Source organism: Polypterus senegalus, chromosome 17, assembly GCF_016835505.1.
Source record: "Polypterus senegalus isolate Bchr_013 chromosome 17, ASM1683550v1, whole genome shotgun sequence".
Classification (NCBI taxonomy): Eukaryota; Metazoa; Chordata; class Cladistia; order Polypteriformes; family Polypteridae; genus Polypterus; species Polypterus senegalus.
Genome location: NC_053170.1, coordinates 759,422 through 778,445, shown reverse-complemented (window position 1 = coordinate 778,445; position 19,024 = coordinate 759,422). Strand labels below are relative to the sequence as shown.

Here is a 19,024-nt window from a genome sequence, read left to right as displayed (position 1 = left end):
TGGCTTTACTCTTTTATTTCGGATATTCTATGACCCGCAGGGCGCTACCTTACACAGGGATCCACTCCACACGTATCACACGCCGGCGGTGGGCCGGGCCCGCATCCTTTGGTGAGAGCGAAGCAGCAGCTGGACGGGCGATGGTTCTACGAGGCAGCGTGGCAGCGGCCGCTCTGGATGCCAGATCAACAAGATTTAGTGAATATGCAAAGGCACGGCAGCAGGGGGCGTCATGCCAAGTCTCGCGTTGTGACGCCAGTCGCTTTTCTTTTCTTATTTTTGTTTTTTGTGTTTTTTGCTTTCTGTGTGTAAAATGAGGGTCCACTGCCTGGAGTGCCAGGTGAGGTGGTGGGCCTCCCATGGCAGCGCAGGTCAAAAGGTCACAAGTCAACTCAATTTCTCTTCTCATTCCTCTAACGATGCCACAGCAGGGTGGATCCACGGGTCCTCGATTCTCACTGCAGCACCAAGCCCACCTAGCAAGACAGAAACGATCCGCCGTCACTGGGAGCCCAGGTTAGCATTCCTAACCCTAAGGCATGACGCCCGCAGGGGGCACTGTGCCACCGCACTGGCTCACAGCTTTAGCAGGTCCCCATGAACATAAGCGCAGCGTGAAACTGGCAGAGAGTAGGAGACCCCACGGCATACCCCCGACTTATGGGTTCTGGGATAAGCCTGGACGGGCAGCACCCGCGGGCACCCTGCTCACCTTCTCGGCACTCATGCTGGGACACTTCCAGTTGTACAGGTAATACTGCAGGTTTCCGTCGCCGATCCCAAACTTCAGTTTCTCGAGGAACGTCTTGTTCTCCATCAGGTCCAGCGCGTTGAAGACATCAAAGCCTTTCTGTGGAGAAATTCACAAAGAAATCAGAGCAGACGGGGGACCACCCATCAGCCGACGTCAGGGTGCCTCAGTTGGCGTGAGGCTGCCCGTCACGTCCCACTTGTACAAACATTGCAGAGGAAGCCGGACGCCTGGAATAAACAGCTGTGATGGCGGGAGGCCAAGCTGCCGGCCCAGTGTGAGCAGATGCCACGTGCCACGGCGTCTGGAGGCAGGCAAGGTGGACAAGTGAGGCTCCACACATGAGGGGCAGGGGCTGCAGGGTTATGACGAGCATGCCATCGGAATAGGACCAAGCAGCCAGTAGTCACCTGCAGTACCAACACAGTGGGCAGGAGGAGATGGCACTTCATGGTGGGCACACGCCAGTTCTTTTCATGTGTAAAAGTGTGACAAACTGTACCAGGCGAGGCAACCACGGAGCCCACCAAGCTGGTTTGCAATACAGACTACTGGCACACATGCTGGGTGCGTGTGTGCCAGTGTGTGTGCCAGAAGACAGACGGCTGCCCCGCTCACAGTTGGTGACCCCACTCTCTATGACCCTAGTATGGAGGACTGATTGGAAATCACAGATCCTTATTGTTGCTGCAGTGGGCAGTATGAACAGCCATCATCCTGTGCCACCCGGCCTGGCAGGGCCAAAGGCACTGGCCTCAGATCAGATAGGCCCCATTGGATGCCAGTTAATATCCAGCTTGGAGAACCAGCATGTTACACTGCTGGATGTTCTCATCCATCTTTCTTTCCATCTCCCTCAAAACATGCCAACGCTGCCAGGGCATCTGTACTTACCGACTTGGCCAGGATGAGGGCATCGTTCATGAGGTCCAGCAGCGGCGTGGTGGTGTGCACGTTGTAGAAGGAGTAGGCTGCCTTCAGGCTCTTGTGCACGGGGTGATTCATGATGGTGGAGGGCAGCGTGTAAAAGCTTAGAAAGTCCGTCACGACCCCCTCGGAGTTCTGTAGGGAAGACAGTAAAGGCACTTGAATGAGATGGAGTGCCCCCCTGGGCAGACCGTGCCACCCTTCCTCGGTGACCCACCTCCACCACATGTGTGTCAATGATGTTCTCGCGGGGCAGCAGCCAGTGCTCCACCTCTTCCACACTCATACACGGCGTCAGGTGGAACTGGCACAGGTACTCCCGCAGGAGGCCGTGAACGGCGGGCACATCCTTACGCTCCATGGGTCGCAGACCTGGGGTCTTGGTGGCCTGAACACGAGCAAGATCAAAGATGGCAGAGATGAGCATGACAGCAGGAGGCCATCATCAGCACACTGGCAGTCTGGGAAGTCACCTGGGGGGCACTGACCTCAGGTAGGCGGTAGAGCTTCAGCGTCCTCTGCATGGTCATGTTCCTGCTCAGGTGGGAGAACTTCACCTCCACGAGTTTGCGAGGATTCAACGATCTGTGCCAGTACCTGCAGAGGGGCATTAAGAGGCAAGGAGGTGGGCCTGGCGTCCCTGAACAGCCACGGCGCCGCCACCAAGCATACTCACCTGCAAGTGCTGACTGGCTTTGGGAGGACCACGCCAGCGGTGTATACTGCCTGGAAGATGCCCTCCAGGTTGACTCTTCTGGTGATTTCCCGAATTAGGACGGGGGCAACACGCTTGGAGCGCAGCTTCTTGTGGACACAGAGGAAGTTAATTTCCACCATTTTCTTCTCTCTGGCAGTGAAAAATAAAGATGGCATTGAGAGAGAGAGAGAGAGAGGGGGCACACGGGTGTGAGGGCAGCGGCTCTGTTAACAGCCATGGGGTACCGCCGTCTGATCAGCGAGCATCTCAATGCAGAACCTGAAAACGGTCTACCAGCAAACACGAAAGGCACACGGCTGGGCACAGTGGGCACTGGCAGAACAGGCCTTGCCAGCAAGGCAGCACTCACGTTTCATAGATTTGAATGTCAGCAGGAATGGCACTGATGAAGCCCACCAGTTTCTTGTTGGACAGGACTCGGACACCACAGTGCCACTGCGGCAACCAGCCAGGAGGTCGAAGGGCCCTGAGGGACAGAGAAAGGGGCACACAGTTAGCGGAGAGCGTGTCGCAGACGGGCGCGGCCGGGCACTCGCACAAGGGGCTTACCAGAGCAGGAACTCGGGCGAGTAGTCAAATCTGAACATGTTGTCGTCGTCCTCCACGTAGTTCTCATTGAGCAGGGTGTAGAGCTCCTTCAGCTGTCACAAGGACAAAAGGCGGGAGAACGGCATTAGGGAGGATGGCACGACGCCCACCGCGGCCCATCAGTGGAGCCTCTTGTGTCATCTCACTAAGACTCGGAGTCCTTACCACGGATGGGTTGCCCAGGTCCAGGGCGTCCCAGCTGAAGCCTTGTGGCAGAGAGTATGGCTCACTCCTGATGATGTCCTTGTCGGGCTCAATGGGTCCGTGGGAAATCACGACCTCCCCTGAAAACGAGCAGAGCACACGTTAAGAGTCGGGCAGCCTCGAGCGGTGGTGGCACTGCCCGGACATGAGTGCCCCCCCCCACTTGCCAGGACGAGGGCTCGGCAGACTCACCCAACTTGGGCACAGGCTGTGTGTCCCAGAACTGGTAGCTCCGGCGACTCGCCTCCTCCATGGTCTTGGCGGGCCCCTGCCCCACCGAGAAGAGTTCAATGGCTTTCTGGATCTCCTGCAGCTTCTCCGCTGGCAGAGCATTCACCTGTGGGCACACAAATGAGGTAAGTGGAACTGGCAGAGCCCCAAAGGGAAAGAAAAGGGAGCAGCAGGAGCAACAAAAGCGGCCTGCAAATCCAAGCACCAGCCGTCTGTGTGCTCAGTAAGAGCCGGGCGCTCGTGTGAAGAGGCGGCCTTGGAAACTCGGAGGACCATCATCTTCATCACTCTGCTCCTGTGCTCGTTCTCCTTTGGGATTTGCGTTACTTGCCTTGGTTTTCATTCTTTTGCGCTTTACGCTCTGCCTGGACGGAGGCCAATAAAGTGGTTTGCTTTACAGACCCTTCTAGAAAAGGCAGAGCCAAACTCGGCAGAAGACGCCAACTGCTGTAACGCAGCCAAACAACAAGTCGCACCCTGGTATGTTGAGACCCTACTCAGCCCTGCCCTCCAGAATGGCAAACTCTAAACTACAGCATCGCGGACTTAGGGGAGGTTTGCTCAGGACCTCCGTGTTCACCTCACCCCGTAACAGGCGTCACCCTGGGCACGGTCATTAGCCTGAGCAGGGAGGTGACGAATGGAGCACAGTGGCACAGCAGACCCAACGACACACACCACTACCAGACGCCAACGTTCACATTCCAAGTGCCTTCAGCTCACTGGCTGCCAAGAGGACGACAGTCTGGGCATCACCACAAGTTCCGGGCTGGCAGTGGGAGCATCTGACATGAGAATGGGGACATCAGTGCCAGGCCTCTCGCTACTCGGCTATCTCAAACTACTAACGGCACCTCTGTCTTGTTCCCAAGTTTCAGAAAGTGGCGATGCTGATACGTGAGAGACGAGCTGGTGCCCATTTGCCCACCTCGCGTTCCACTAATATGGCCAAGTATCAGAAGCAGAGAGAAGCAACCGGAGGCCATGTGGTGAACAATCACACCGACGGAAGGGAGCTTAATTCAAAATGGGGAGCAGAGAGAGACAAGCTGGCACTCGCCATGCCAGGGCAAACCTGTAATGTCCAAATACAAGTCAGTCATGGCAAACGGCATCAAAAGTCCATAATGAGCTGCTCCTTGAGCACTTGGTGGCACACACGGGAGCCAAAGTGGTGCCAAGCGGCCATAGCTGCCACTGCCCTGCACTAGGAGTGATGAGGGGACATCTTGGTGGCATCACCTTTAGCGTTTTCTTTGTGGACCGAGCAGCACATCAACAGCGTTTCTCTGCCCGATAGGCACATGTTAAAGCTCCCATGGTGCCTCAGTGCAGCACACAGCAGCTGAAGAGGAACGGCGTGGACGACAGGGCTTACAAAAAAAAAAAAAATGGCATCACCCGCAAAAACCAGAACCACACAAAGCAGGCCAGGCCCCAAGACCCCTGAACAGGCTTCAAAGTCACGGAGGGGAGCCATTAAAACCCCTGGCCCAAACCCTTAAAGCACAGAAGAGCAAAACAAATGGAAAACAAGCCTCGCAGACCCTCATACAGGCCGAGGGGGTCCCCAAGCCTGCAGCATAATGGACAAGGCACAGCGCTAAATGAGCCGACCAAAAGAAAACCGCTTCGATGGCGTAAAGCGCACAATGCCAACCTACAAACGATAATGCCGGGGGTCCGGAGCAAGCACAGATAACAAAGGCCCCCATGTCAATGGAGCACACAAACACGATGAACGCTGCGAGATACGGCAAGAGCTTCAACTCCCAGACGAGCTCGAGGGCAGCGGGTCAACGACATTCGGGTTTCACGCGCTGCCAACGATGAAGAAAGGGTGCCCGTCGGGCAGACACCGAAGAAGAGCCGTGTGCTCTCCGTTATTTAAATGGCTGCATAGGCTCTGCGAGGAGCTCATAACCCCACAGGCTGAAGCGGATTGTAGATCCTCACTCGTCCTTGTCCCCCGACCGCTGGTCGGTCTCAGTCAGTGGCCATTGGTACGGCACGGGGGGCACACGGTTTCAAGCCACGCCTTAACGTGCTCAGTTGGAAGTGCAAGTTTGTTAAATGCTGTGGCATCCACCTTGTGCCTCTGTGACGGCCGATTGAACGGGACATGTGTGACGCCGCCAGTCTCTGTGCACTGGGCAGGCACAGCGCCCGCATGACCCATGACGACTGCCCTCGGCGTGTCAGGTGAAGCCCCCGCTCTTAATGCTCAAGGAGACCAGCAGGTGCTTTGCATGCAGCAGAGGGCACAGCTGTGCGGTTCAGCTCAGGGGCACCTCGTGCTCCACGATCAGAGGACCAGGGTGACCTCGTAGCAAAGGGGTGGCCTGCCTCCCTGTCTTCTCTGAACGTCGGCCATTTGGCCGCCCTGCATCTTCTCCAGCACCATCTGGGCGTCCTGAGCAGCACCAGGTGTGTGACGGCCTCTCAGTCACGGGCTGATCTGTCCCCTTAATTGGACGTCTTTGTGCACTTTTGACATGCTGTGACACGGCTTTGGTGACCACCTTGAATGAGACTCGCATCCATCCATCCATTCTCTTCCGCTTATCCGAGGTCGGGTCGCGGGGGCAGCAGCTTAAGCAGAGAGGCCCAGACTTCCCTCTCCCGGCCACTTCTTCCAGCTCTTCGGGAGAATCCCAAAGGCGTTCCCAGGCCAGCCGGGAGACATAGTCCCTCCAGCGTGTCCTGGGTCTTCCCCGGGGCCTCCTCCCGGTTGGACGTGCCCGGAACACCTCACCAGGGAGGCGTCCAGGAGGCATCCTGATCAGATGCCCGAGCCACCTCATCTGACTCCTCTCGATGCGGAGGAGCAGCGGCTCTACTCTGAGCTTCTCACCCTATCTTTAAGGGAAAGCCCAGACACCCTGCGGAGGAAACTCATTTCAGCCGCTTGTATTCGCGATCTCGTTCTTTCGGTCACTACCCATAGCTCATGACCATAGGTGAGGGTAGGAGCGTAGATCGACTGGTAAATTGAGAGCTTTGCCTTACGGCTCAGCTCCTTTTCACCACGACAGACCGATGCAGAGCCCGCATCACTGCGGATGCGCACCGATCCGCCTGTCGATCTCACGCTCCATTCTTCCCTCACTCGTGAACAAGACCCCGAGATACTTGAACTCCTCCACTTGGGGCAGGATCTCTCCCCCAACCCTGAGAGGGCACTCCACCCTTTTCCGGCTGAGGACCATGCTCGGATTTGGAGGTGCTGATTCTCATCCCAGCCGCTTCACACTCAGCTGCGAACCGATCCAGAGAGAGCTGAAGATCATGGCCTGATGAAGCAAACAGGACAACATCATCTGCAAAAGCAGTGACCCAATCCTGAGTCCACCAAACCGACCCCTTCAACACCCTGGCTGCGCTTAGAAATTCTGTCCATAAAAGTTATGAACAGAATCGGTGACAAAGGGCAGCCCTGGCGGAGTCCAACTCTCACTGGAAACGGGCTCGACTTACTGCGGCAATGCGGACCAAGCTCTGACACGGTTGTACAGAGACCGAACAGCTCTTATCAGGGGTCCGGTACCCCATACTCCCGAGCACCCCCACAGGATTCCCGAGGGACACGGTCAATGCCTTTTCCAAGTCCACAAAACACATGTAGACCGGTCGGGCAAACTCCCATGCACCCTCCAGGACTCTGCTAAGGGTGAAGAGCTGGTCCACTGTTCCGCGAACAGGACTAAAACCACACTGTTCCTCCTGAATCCGAGGTTCACTATCCGGCGGACCCTCCTCTCCAGAACCCCGAATAGACTTTTCCAGGGAGGCTGAGGAGTGTGATCCCTCTATAGTTGGAACACACCCTCCGGTCCCCTTTTAAAGAGGGGACCACCACCCCGGTCTGCCAATCCAGAGGCACTGTCCCGATGTCCATGCGATGTTGCAGAGGCGTGTCAACCAAGACAGTCCTACAACATCCAGAGCCTTAAGGAACTCCGGCGATCTCATCCACCCCGGGCCCTGCCACCAAGGAGTTTTTTGACCACCTCGTGACTTCAGTCCCAGAGATGGGAGAGCCCACCTCAGAGTCCCCAGGCTCTGCTTCCTCATTGGAAGGCATGTTAGTGGGATTGAGGAGGTCTTGAAGTACTCCTCCCACCGACCCTAACGTCCGAGTGAGGTCAGCAGCGCACCATCCCCACCATATACGGTGTTGACACTGCACTGCTTCCCCTCCTGAGGCGCCGGACGGTGGACCAGAATCTCCTCGAAGCCGTCCAAAGTCGTTCTCCATGGCCTCTCCAAACTCCTCCCATGCCCGAGTTTTGCCTCAGCAACAACGAAGCAGCGTTCCGCTTGGCCTGCGGTACCTATCAGCTGCCTCCAGAGACCCACAGGACAAAAAGTCCTATAGGACTCCTTCTTCAGCTTGACGGCATCCCTCACGCGGTGTCCACCAACGGGTTCGGGGATTGCCGCCACGACAGGCACCGACCACCTTGCGGCCACAGCTCCGGTCAGCCGCCTCAACAATAGAGGCACGGAACATGGCCCATTCGACTCAATGTCCCCACCTCCCTCGGGGCGTGGTTGAAGTTCTGCGGAGGTGGGAGTTGAAGCTACTTCTGACAGGGGACTCTGCCAGCCGTTCCCAGCAGACCCTCACAACACGTTTGGGCCTACCAGGTCTGACCCCACCATCGAAGCCAACTCACCACCAGGTGGTGATCAGTTGACAGCTCCGCCCCTCTCTTCACCCGAGTGTCCAAGACATATGGCGCAAGTCCGGCGACACGACCACAAAGTCGATCATCGACCTGAGGCCTAGGGTGTCCTGGTGCCAAGTGCACATATGAACACCCTTATGCTTGAACATGGTGTTCGTTATGGACAATCCGTGACGAGCACAGAAGTCCAATAACAAAACACCGCTCGGGTTCAGATCGGGGGGGCCATTCCTCCCAATCACGCCCTTCCAGGTCTCACTGTCATTGCCCACGTGAGCATTGAAGTCTCCCAGCAAAACGAGGGAATCCCCAGAAGGTATGCCCTTTAGCAACCCCTCCAGAGACTCCAAAAAGGGTGGATACTCCATAAACAACAGTCAGGACCCTTCCCGATACACCCGAAGGCGGAGGGAGGCCACCCTCTTGTCTACCGGGGTAAACCCCAATGCACAGGCTCCGAGTCGGGGGCAATAAGTATGCCCACACCTGCTCGGCGCCTCTCACCGGGGGCAACTCCAGAGTGGTAGAGAGTCCAGCCCCTCTCAAGGAGATTGGTTCCAGAGTCCAAGCTGTGCGTCGAGGTGAGTCCGACTATATCTAGCCGGAACCTCTCGACCTCGCGCACTAGCTCAGGCTCCTTCCCCTTCAGAGAGGTGACATTCCACGTCCCAAGAGCCAGTTTCTGTAGCCGAGGATCAGACCGCCAAGGTCCCTGCCTTCGGCCACCACCCTAACTCACACTGCACCCAACCTCCTTGGCCCCTCCCATAGGTGGTGAGCTCATTGGGGAGATGAGACTCGCATGTAAATGGAAACCGAGGTCCGTTAATAATAATAATAATGAGGAGGTCTGTTTGAAGTCATTTGCTGCCCTAAAGTGACTCAAAGGACAAAAACGTGACATTGGCTCGACTCTGACATGGATTTGTACAACAGAAGGGTGTGTGCGTGTTATGCTGTGAAAGACATCGTTATCAAAATAAACACGTTTACAAACGGACGATAAAAAGAGCCTTTCTGGCTTTAAGAACCAAACTACGTACTTTAGTCACATAAGTGGAACCAAAAATAAAGCCACCAAACGCAGTTATACGACTGCGTCACTTTAATTGATTAATAATAAAGAATGAATAATCAAATCAGCATCTTGATCCTTTTGTCTTATTCAAACTATCGTATATTCTCATGTACAAGTCGGGTCTTGACACCCAAAAACTCAATCATAAAATCAGACCCCGACTTGTACGCCCGTTCAAAAATACGACATTTCTTTTTTTTTTTTTTACATCTCCAATCTCTCATCAGTTTCTCACACACACTGAATTTTCTTACCAATTTCTTTCGCTACAGTGCATCCGGAAAGTATTCCCAGCGCTTCATCACTTTTTCCACATTTTGTTATGTTACAGCCTTATTCCAAAATGGATTACATTTATTTTTTTCCTCAGAATTTTAAACACAACACCCCATAATGACAACGTGAAAAAAAGTTTACTTGAGGTTTTTGCAAATTTATTAAAAATATAACAATTGAGAAATCCCATCGCTCACATGTTTAAAACGAGCCACGTGGCATTTCATCGCCAGCCTTTTATCTTCAAAGGTCTGTAATTTCACGACACGGTTGGTTTGGCAGTTCGGTTTCAAACCTGTCTAAACTCAAGCGGCCTCAAACACTGACTCTCCACTTGTGGCCGTCTGACTCTTCTGTTTCATTATTCGTGGCGACCGCACGTGAACAGAAAGGGTTTCTTTAAAGAAAACTGACAATCTACGGATTAGACAGACAGACAGACAGACAGAGTGTCACCCTCTGTCATTACAAATGATGTAAATGACAACACACACAGAGACAAGACCTGCGAGGTAACGAGTGCTTACTGACTGGCAGACACGGACACACACAATCAACGTAACCTCCTCTGAGATGTTCATTTCAGGCTCGGCTATTCACAGAACTGCTACATAAAAATCACAACGCGGTTTCCTTTGCTAATATTTCATATTATCATCGTGACATTAGACATTTCACAGACCATACGGTGTCCCGAGAGCCCACCGAGGACATCAGAAATGTGACAGTCGACCGGAGGCCATTGGGTGCGTTTGTCATTCGCTCTGCGGTCCCCGTCTCTCTTCCAGGTTCTTCTTCAGCTCCACCTCTCAGCAGTTTATTTCCGCGTCCCACAATGCTTTGTGTAAAGCAGCGGCTTCACTTTTAAACGCACTTCCCCTTCGTGTCCTCCAATGTGCTCAAGTATCTCACTCACCGTTAAGCTGACAGGACGTTGCTGGGTCGACGCCTCGGAGGACTCTGAAAACCTGGATGAGCTCCCCTCTCGGTCTCCTCGGGACTAAACCGGTTGAATTCTCTGACCATCCCAGCAGGACGTGTCCATAATTTTTAGGGTGCGCTCGCTTGCTCGCTCCGATATCACACTTTGGTTCAAAGTAATCACAATTATCAATTTAAGTTACAAAGGCTGCTGACAAGGACTCGTGGTTGACGTCCTGGACGGCAGCACATCATGCAAACAAACAAAATGGCCGCCTTTTCTTGCTAGCAACTATCTGCCTAAATTTGTTCTGTTAACATATTGGTGTGGAAATCTGAAGTATTGATTCTCAACTCCCAACTGGTTCACTGGGCACCCCCCAAGCCAGCTGTGCTCCACGGTGGTCAAGGAAGTGAACAGAGAAACAGGGAGACCCACCAGTTGGCACACTCAACCGCCAATTACACGCAGCCTGAAAACAAACAGAAAACGACATCTTGGACTTCAACCCCAGGCCAAGCCCAGGGTCCAGGATGATGATGATGATGATGGTGAGGCACTTTATGATAAGAGACGCGTGGGTCAGAATTTCATTTTTGCAGCACAACTGTTCACGTAGCCTGCTGGACGCAATATAAAGTAGCAGTGGCACAAATTGTCTGATTGGCACAACAGTGCAGGACCTGGAAGGACACAACATGGTGGCGGGGGGACCTGCAGCCCGCCATCCTACCGTTCATCTGAAGAGGACGAGCAGGACGAGCTCTGGAGTCCGTGCTGCTGGCAAACCGAGAGACCAATGGGGACTGTCACGCTACTCGATTTCACAGGAGCGGCGGACACTGCGGCCGACTGCCATCTCAGCTTTGCCATCACAGAAGGTTTCCCCAGAAATAATAAAATGACTGTGTGTTGGTCGTTTTTAAGTGTAAAGTTACGGTATATAAAATGAATAAACTAGGATAATACGACCAGCCTTCAAAGGGAGACCACCCGGTGGGAGTGTTCAGTGAAAACAACGCAACCCGCATGAGGCGCATTGTGATGTTGGCGTTTCACTTCACTTGATGTTACAAAATCAAATAAAATGAGAAGCACTCAGCAAGGAGCGCGTCGCGTCAGTTCACCGGGTCTTTACTGTCACACGAACAGAACAAACTGTCCAAGTGCCACCTGAAGACGCCGAGCGGAGACCAGTGAACACTCAGGGCGGCGATGACGACGACCTGGTGTGACTTTACTCCGTTTAAGAGCGGACATCAGCACCAGCACACGGAATTAAAAGGAGAATGACAAAAGAAAGATCAAACTAGAAACAAAGTGAGGGCACAAACACAAACATTTCTACATTTCTGGTCGAAAAAGAAAAAAAACAAGCCAATTAAAGCAGGGGGTCAAACAGAAGGAACGCGACTGAGTGATCACGAAACTACTCAAGGCTGCAGACATGGGGGTCTCTCAGGACTGAACCAGACTGCACAACGGCCGGCGTGTCTGGTGAGCGAGGGGCTGGGAGACCACTCAGCTCAGCCTGGTGCCACTCTGTGAGATGAAGGTTGGCTGAGGAGTGGCACCACAAAGCAAATCCCTGGACTGTGGCAAAATACAACCACCCAACCCCTCCAGGAACGTCAGCAGGGCAGTGCCGTGAAGTCGGGGTCTTTCGATTTTGGTCTCCCCTTGTTCTCTCTCTAGTGGTGCAGCAGACATAACTTGGAGAAATGCGAGTACGACTCAGTCAGGTCAAGAAGAAATCTGGCCACGTTATCAGACAAGTCTCGTCAAACAACCCACTGGTGGCACTTTTTGAGTTCCGTCCTGTGTAGGAAAATGTGCTGCACAAATAAATATGGTGGGTGCTGATGGCGCCACTGCCCCTGTGCCAAGTCTCACACAGCTGTGGCCTCTTATTTTTGGATGGGGACGTCAAGAAGAGCCTGAAAGGGAGGGTCCAGAGTAGCACTTGGTGGACACCACATCATCATCATCATCATCTGTATGTGGCTAATGCCAGGGCCTACATAGCGATGCACAACACAACAATCCCATCCCACCGCACACTTACTTTGGACGACTGCTCCAGCGCAGACTCCAATCCTCCGCTCTTGTCCTTTTTCTTTCTTGGCTTCTTTTTCTTCTTCTTCGCTCCACTCTCATCCTCCAGACTCTTCTGGCTGAAAAAGTGGAGACGTCAGACAGGAAACGTGAATCGGGGCAAACCCTCCTTTCCCAGTTAGCTGTGTGTAATTAAAATGGCAGATATGCTGACGTGAGCCAAGAAAGAGCTCAGGCCAGCAAAACCTGAAGAACCTGAACCTGCAGGTCATGGAGGTGAGCCTCACGCTAGCCGACAGCAGCAGGGGAGCGCGACTGACCCTCCAGCACGAATGTTTAGGCCTTGACAGCCTCAAGTCGCTCATTGCAAATAAGAAAAAAGAAACAGGCAGCCAAACCCCCATTCTGAATCGAGGGGACACGCTGACCCCCAAGAGTGCCGGTGACACACTGAGGGAACACATGCCATTCAGAGTCACAGTGGTAAAACAGGAGGAAGGTGGCTGGCCATCAGTGCCCCAAATACGAGCGCACACCACCAAAGGCTCTCAAATCAGCAAACGCAGCACGATGAGCACCGAGGCGGCAAGAGGGGGTCTCTCAGCGAGATGAGGTCCGGTCACCACCACAGTCCACAAGAGCAGCTGCCACACGTTGCCAAACCTCAGGCTCTGCCAGTTGGCTTCGCTTTTCAGAGAAATCATGCCCACCCCGAGTAGACGACTTCCTGTTTGCTGCCAGTGCCCTATTTAGAGTGGGGGAAATAAAGACTTGATCCTCTGCTGAATGCGCGAGTTTACGTCACCAAGAACGCCACTGGCGACACACTACGCCACCATGGACTGACATCTTGCTGCGTCCGTAATTAAACAATAAGATCGGTTAAACTTAAAAATCACACTGCAGCTACTGAGGGTCCAGGACAGAACCTGCGGACCCCTGTCTCAGGTCACCAGCACAATTACAGGTTAGCAACAAAGCCCCTTGTCACTTGTGACACACACATCATGTCACAATCTGCGTCACGTCCAACACGCTCCTGGCCACGTGGACGTTCAGTGGACGCCAGTCGCATACCGCAGTACCTGCCAGTTCGTCTCTTATGTCTGCCAGCCACTCTGAATGGCACATGAATGAGACCCCAACCTGCAGCGCTCCTACTGGATGACTTGTTATAAATTCGGGGTCCTCAGTTATGGTACTGGCTTTTGGACCCCCACTCAATGCTGCTAGCGTAATAACCGCGGGGGGCTGAGCTTCAGTTACGACTCAACGCCCTTCACTGCTCACTTCAGTGCTCAGCAGCTGCCTTCAGCTTTTACTTGTTGACTGGTGGCTGGGTGACAAAATGGGGAACAATGAGGTGCAAATGGCAAAGGAACCAGCAGCACTCTGGCCAGCTTGGCCCCACGTGAACCCATCAGGACGTCCCCGAGATGAGAAAACGTTTAGAAACAAACGAGAGAGAAGGGCCGAGACGCACACAACGTGCAGCAAGTGCCCTCCAAAGAGACAACCCTACAGTGGGGCACAAAAGGAGCCCAAAGAGCCCTCATCAGATCAGCAAGGACCGGCTGGGAATGAAATCCCACTGCCACCAGGGGCCTTCAGGACCGAGACCGAAGACCACCACAGTCACGCTCAAGTGTGCTCTGCTGTTTAACTTTCACTTGCTGCCGGGGGCTGAACAGACAGCGCCATGTTGACAAAGCGATCTCAGTCTGCCAAGGTCAAACGGCACAGCCAGAAGTGCCACGCAGGCTGCCACACAGCCTCTCTTAATCGTCTTTCACGAGTCACTCATACAACTCAACGATTACTTCTCGTCCAGACACTGAAATGAAACTCCAGCAGGGCCGGACAGAACTCCTGTCCTTCATCTTTCCAAGCCACCCCACCAGCTTCACACCCCACGTCACAGACCCTCCATCTGAAGATGTCACACCCTCCTCTGGGTCTCTTTAGCCATCACGGAGGTTTGACGATCATTTCTCGGCCACTGTTTGTGTTAGTGGAAACGACTGAGCCACGACTGTAAGGTCAGGCCTACTGAGCCACGACTCGCTTTTCTAAATGTGCTTCATGGAACGTGGAACACCACCAAACCCAAACCCCACCTCAAAGGCCCCCCGTCCCATTTCTACCTGCAAGGGTCTCTCGTGAAGTTTTTAGTTTTAATAAAACACATTTGAAAAGAAATGAAAAGGAGGGAGGGAGGGAAGGTGGGGTGAAGGACTGAGAAAGAGCTAATCTGCGGTGGGCCACCAATCTTCTGGATAATACCATGGAGATCCTCCATTCCAAGGATGAGGATGATGTTACATGAATGGCAGGAAGAAAACGCCAGCCAGCCAGCCATAAAGTGAGAAGAACGAGTACAGGCTGGGGAGGAACAACAGCCGTCAGCCTCTGTGGCCCTCCAGGGTCAAACCTGAGGAGCCCTGCATGAGAGATTTGCCAGAAGTCCACTCCTGCTGACCCGTGCAGACGTCACACTTGCCAGGCACTCCACATGAAACAATCCCAGTGCTCACACTGTAGAGACGCATTGGCAAGTCACGACCAGAGAGGGCGCCCTACAAACCCCAGACACCTCCTGGTGTGGTGTGCCGAGTGACCAGAGCCTTCAGTTCCACGGTCCAGGCGCTCGGAGAAAAGGCCGTGTGGTGGGGGGGGGGTTTGGGTTTGGGGGGATTAGTGTGGACGTCTGCCTTGCCAAGTTCAACAACTTTGACAACAGGAAGCAAAACCTGAGCATGTAGAGAAAACGGTGGGGAGGATTTGCAATGCGAGAAGGCAGCCCACCCGTCCTCCATTTTACGAGGGGGTCGCAGAGAGTGTGCGGTTCAGGAACTGCAGCATTACTGAGGGCACAGAGGATCGGGAGAACATCATTGGTGCATCTCTGCCATGACATCACCAACAGATGCGACCTCAGATGTCACTGTCACCTCCCACAGGGGTTTTCTTTTCTCCCCTCCCATGCGGTAAACCAGCCAGACCACTTAACTGCTTCTGCCCCCAGGCTGTCAGGGTCCTAAACGTCTCCACTCCCTTCTGCTCCTCTGAGAAGACTTTATAAACTTTTCTTCCTTATAACCCTAAGACGTCTTATAATTGTAAACTTTAGAACTAGGTTAAAGTAATCAGTTCATTTAGTTAACCTAACAACTAATAGAATAACTGAATCGAGTAATTCCTCTTCTGTATTAGTGGGCTGCACCCCGTCTCGTCTTTCTGCCCTTTTGTTATAAAGTGGGGTGCCCTTGATGCAGTCTTGTCTTGCTGTACATTCTTACACTGCGGGCCTGAAGGTACACAACTGGGTCACCATGCACTTTCTAGAAGGCTGTGGTGACAACAAAGAGTCCTTAACTAGAGCTTTGCATGGGCAATGACAAGGCTGGCACTGCCACCCAGAGTCCTCCTGCATCGGTGCAAAAGCAGCATAAGCCATGGCACCGCAGTCACCCACTTTTCATCATATTTCATGTGAACCTACTTGGATTTCATGTACAGACTGTGCTTTTGTTTAGCAGTGCCATCCAGCCACCACCCATGCAGAGGGTTTAGCAAAGGTGGTTGAGCCTACGGTGTCCTCGATGACAGACCACAGCGTGCGAGCAACACTGGAGCGCCACAAGCGACTCACAGGCCCGTCTCCTTTCCACATAACGCTGTACACCTCCAACTGGAAGTCTAAGAGCAGGTCAAGTCACTTACACTAATAAGGGGGACGAGATCTTTGAGAACTGCTGGCAACTTAACATCAGCAAAACCAACAGAACCGATAATTGACTTGAGCCGCACTCCTGCTCCATTCAGGGAGTGGATGTGGAACACTGCTAGAAGCAACTGGGGGTCCACGTCAGTGACGGGCAAGACCGGTCTCGTAACGCAGAGAAACCAGACAACTCTGTGGGTAGGGAGATCCTTCACCTCAGGTTCAGCCACATCACTTCAAGAGGAGCCCACCAAATCAACAAGCTAAGTAAAAAGGGGCAGCAGGCTCAGATCTTTCTCTTTTATTTTGATACACTTTGCTAATCCCCAAGGGGAAATTGTCTTTTTGCATGACCTTTGGAGGGTCACTCCATTGTACAGCACCCCTGGAGCAATTTTCTGGTAAAGTGCCTTGCTCAGGGGCCCAACAGAGCAGGATCCCTTTTGGCAGTACCAGGATTTGAACCGGAAACCTTCCAGACACTTAAGTCATAGAGCTAAGAAATGGATGCAGAAGAGGAGGAGAGAATGAAGACAAAACTGAGTGCCATTAAGAACAACGCTGCACATCCTCTCTGTGACACACAGACACGGAGGACTTTGAGCCCACAAGTCATTCGGACTTGGCTCCATTATGCCCACAGCAATACGCCTGTAAAGTGCCTCACTGCGACTGCCATGTCAGACATTTTTTCTTTCTTTTTAGCCAGTCTGGCGCTGATCTGAGAAAGGTTTGTTGTTTGTCATATTAATTATTGAACTTCTGTAAAAAGCTAAATTGCTCCATGCAGGCAAAAAGGCCCACCTACCATCTTCAAATACTTTCCTGAAGGTCGACCGTGCCTCGGAAGGCCCGCTATAGCTGTATTTCTGGCCAGGTGGATGTGTTGCATTTGGAGGGCCTGCCCATTCCACCATTGCGAACGCAGCCGTGCCCTCCTGTCCTACTATATCTCGTCTTTGAGATCTTTCTGGAAATACACAAACTGCTGCTGGGTGGTTGGTTTATTGCTAGATTGCTGGCACAGCACGTTTATTATCACGTATGCCAGCCTGGAGTTAAAAGCCACAGCACACAGTTGGACGGGAGAGTAAACAAACAGCGCCGCGCCATTCCCCTGTCCCACATTTCCGTCATTTTTTCCGTTTTGTAAATGGTAATGTGCTGCTCCAAGCACCTCAGGTCCCTGCTCCTTATGTGATTTGGCAGAATTTCTGTCGATTCAAGCATAACCTGCTGCTCTCATCTTTTTGTTGAGGAGGATAAAAAAAAAACCTGCTTTTCCGCTTCGTGCCTACGTCAGGTTATTTTCTTAGCCCCCCATACCTGCATATATTCCCGTGCAGCGCCTTCAGGCGGACAGTAAAACGGAATGGAAGGCGCCCCACCCGACACTCCACGTGGGGTGTGGTCAGAGGACCGTCGGATCGGATCAGAGTGACCAGATCTCCTTAAGGCCGGGATTTCGTTCTAATAGGATAGCGCCAGCTTATCGAGGGACCGCATCTTCGGCGATGCCCTGCGGCATATTCGCCCAAGCCGCACATCTACCCTCCCGGTCTCAGCCCTGGAAACCCCCGTGACACGCGCCGTAGCTCGGGCTGCTACTGGTCCCTCAACGCGCAGTACGCTCTGACAGCCACAATGGCCACTTTTTCTCCAACTTCCCTGTTTCGTTAGCACGATGGGATGCGTGTTCGGTGTAAAGGCACGGGGAGCACCGTTCAGGGATATACGGCGGCCTCTCGTGCTTCTCCAGGCTTAACACCGACACACTTTGCTAAGGTCTCGCTGCGATAGCGAAGCGCATTTGAGCGAACTGCTCGACTCTGCCCGTGCATTTCCCTTTACCGTGAACTCTGGGAGTCCCGCCTCCTCGTCTTCATGACTCAGAAGCAGACCAATCCGACCACGAACCACGCTGCCCATCATCCCTCCTCGCTAATCACAGCACAGGTGGGCGGGCTCATCCGGGATTAGCTTGTAACCACCTGGGTTGCCACTCTTGGGCAAAGGAATATCACGCCGGCTGCCACTGTCACGCTTACCTCAGCGCAAACGCTCGTGGAAAGAAAGCGAGAAATAAAAAATTAAAAAGTACCCGTCGTGAAAGTGGTGGCCTTCATTCTCGCAGTCACTGCAGTGTCCATGCTCGTCCTCCACCTCTTCGTTTAGCGGCAGCTTCCCTGCTGTCTCATTCTCGTCCGCCATCTTTAAACAGACACAGGAGCGCGTTCCCGCACCTCGTAGGATCGCTCAGTGCTATTGGCTGGAGGCCGTGGTGCATTCTGGGACTTGTAGAGTCTCTACTGCTGCTGTTGTTGCTCTTGCTGGTGCCGGCGTCAATGACGGCTGCTGACCGAACCTGTGTGCGCTCAAAACACGTCTGGAGCGGCCAGTGTTTCAAGAAAATGGTGTCTGTGCCAAAGAAATTTGCTTCTTCCTGCATGGACGCCTACCGGCTCATCGCGTCAGCCTCCATGGGAATGAAGTGTCTGGAGGCACCAGGCATGCTCGACATTCACCATAGCGTCTCTGAATCCGCCACAGTTTTCATTCCAGTGTCCTCTGATCAGTAGATGATGGCATCTCCAATCGAAGTGTGCAGGGTGCTGTTCATCGACAATAGCACTGCCATTAATACTTGTCAACAGCGCTGACGAGTGGCATCAGCCGAGGATGAGTCATTAACAGACTAAGCTGGCATTCCTCAGAGCCAGCAGCAGGGGTGCCTTGAGAAACAGCAGACCCGCAGTGTCGTAAACAGAATTCCCTCTAGGGTGGCAGCAGTAAGCAGTCCTATGAAGGATGACAAGCCACCTAAAAGAGCCATGTCAATTGGAAAGAGTCCATATTGGC

The 19,024-nt window shown here is 53.3% G+C and overlaps 1 protein-coding gene across 1 annotated transcript; it reads right to left on the bottom strand.

Annotated features, from left to right (window-relative positions):
- Positions 1–18,446, bottom strand: LOC120517822 (glycylpeptide N-tetradecanoyltransferase 1-like). The gene is made up of 12 exons (XM_039740313.1): positions 18,267–18,446; positions 12,452–12,560; positions 3,381–3,525; positions 3,150–3,268; positions 2,946–3,037; positions 2,746–2,862; positions 2,355–2,525; positions 2,167–2,275; positions 1,896–2,066; positions 1,646–1,813; positions 713–850; positions 1–476 (listed from the first exon to the last, which is right to left on the bottom strand). The coding sequence occupies exons 1-12, from the start codon at positions 18,374–18,376 to the stop codon at positions 456–458; spliced, it is 1,470 nt and encodes a 489-aa protein (XP_039596247.1). The 5' UTR covers positions 18,377–18,446; the 3' UTR covers positions 1–455.
- Between the last annotated feature and the right edge of the window lie 578 nt (positions 18,447–19,024).

What these genes read in the sequence shown, in the direction of transcription:
- LOC120517822 (XM_039740313.1), bottom strand. Translation starts at nt 18,376, where the DNA reads ATGGCGGACGAGAATGAGACAGCAGGGAAGCTGCCGCTAAACGAAGAG. An exon ending in ACAGCCTGTGCCCAAGTTGG is followed by an intron (nt 3,269 to 3,380) that starts GTGAGTCTGCCG and finishes GCTCGTTTTCAG; the next exon opens with GGGAGGTCGTGATTTCCCAC. An exon ending in ACCTGGGCAACCCATCCGTG is followed by an intron (nt 3,038 to 3,149) that starts GTAAGGACTCCG and finishes TCCTTGTGACAG; the next exon opens with CTGAAGGAGCTCTACACCCT.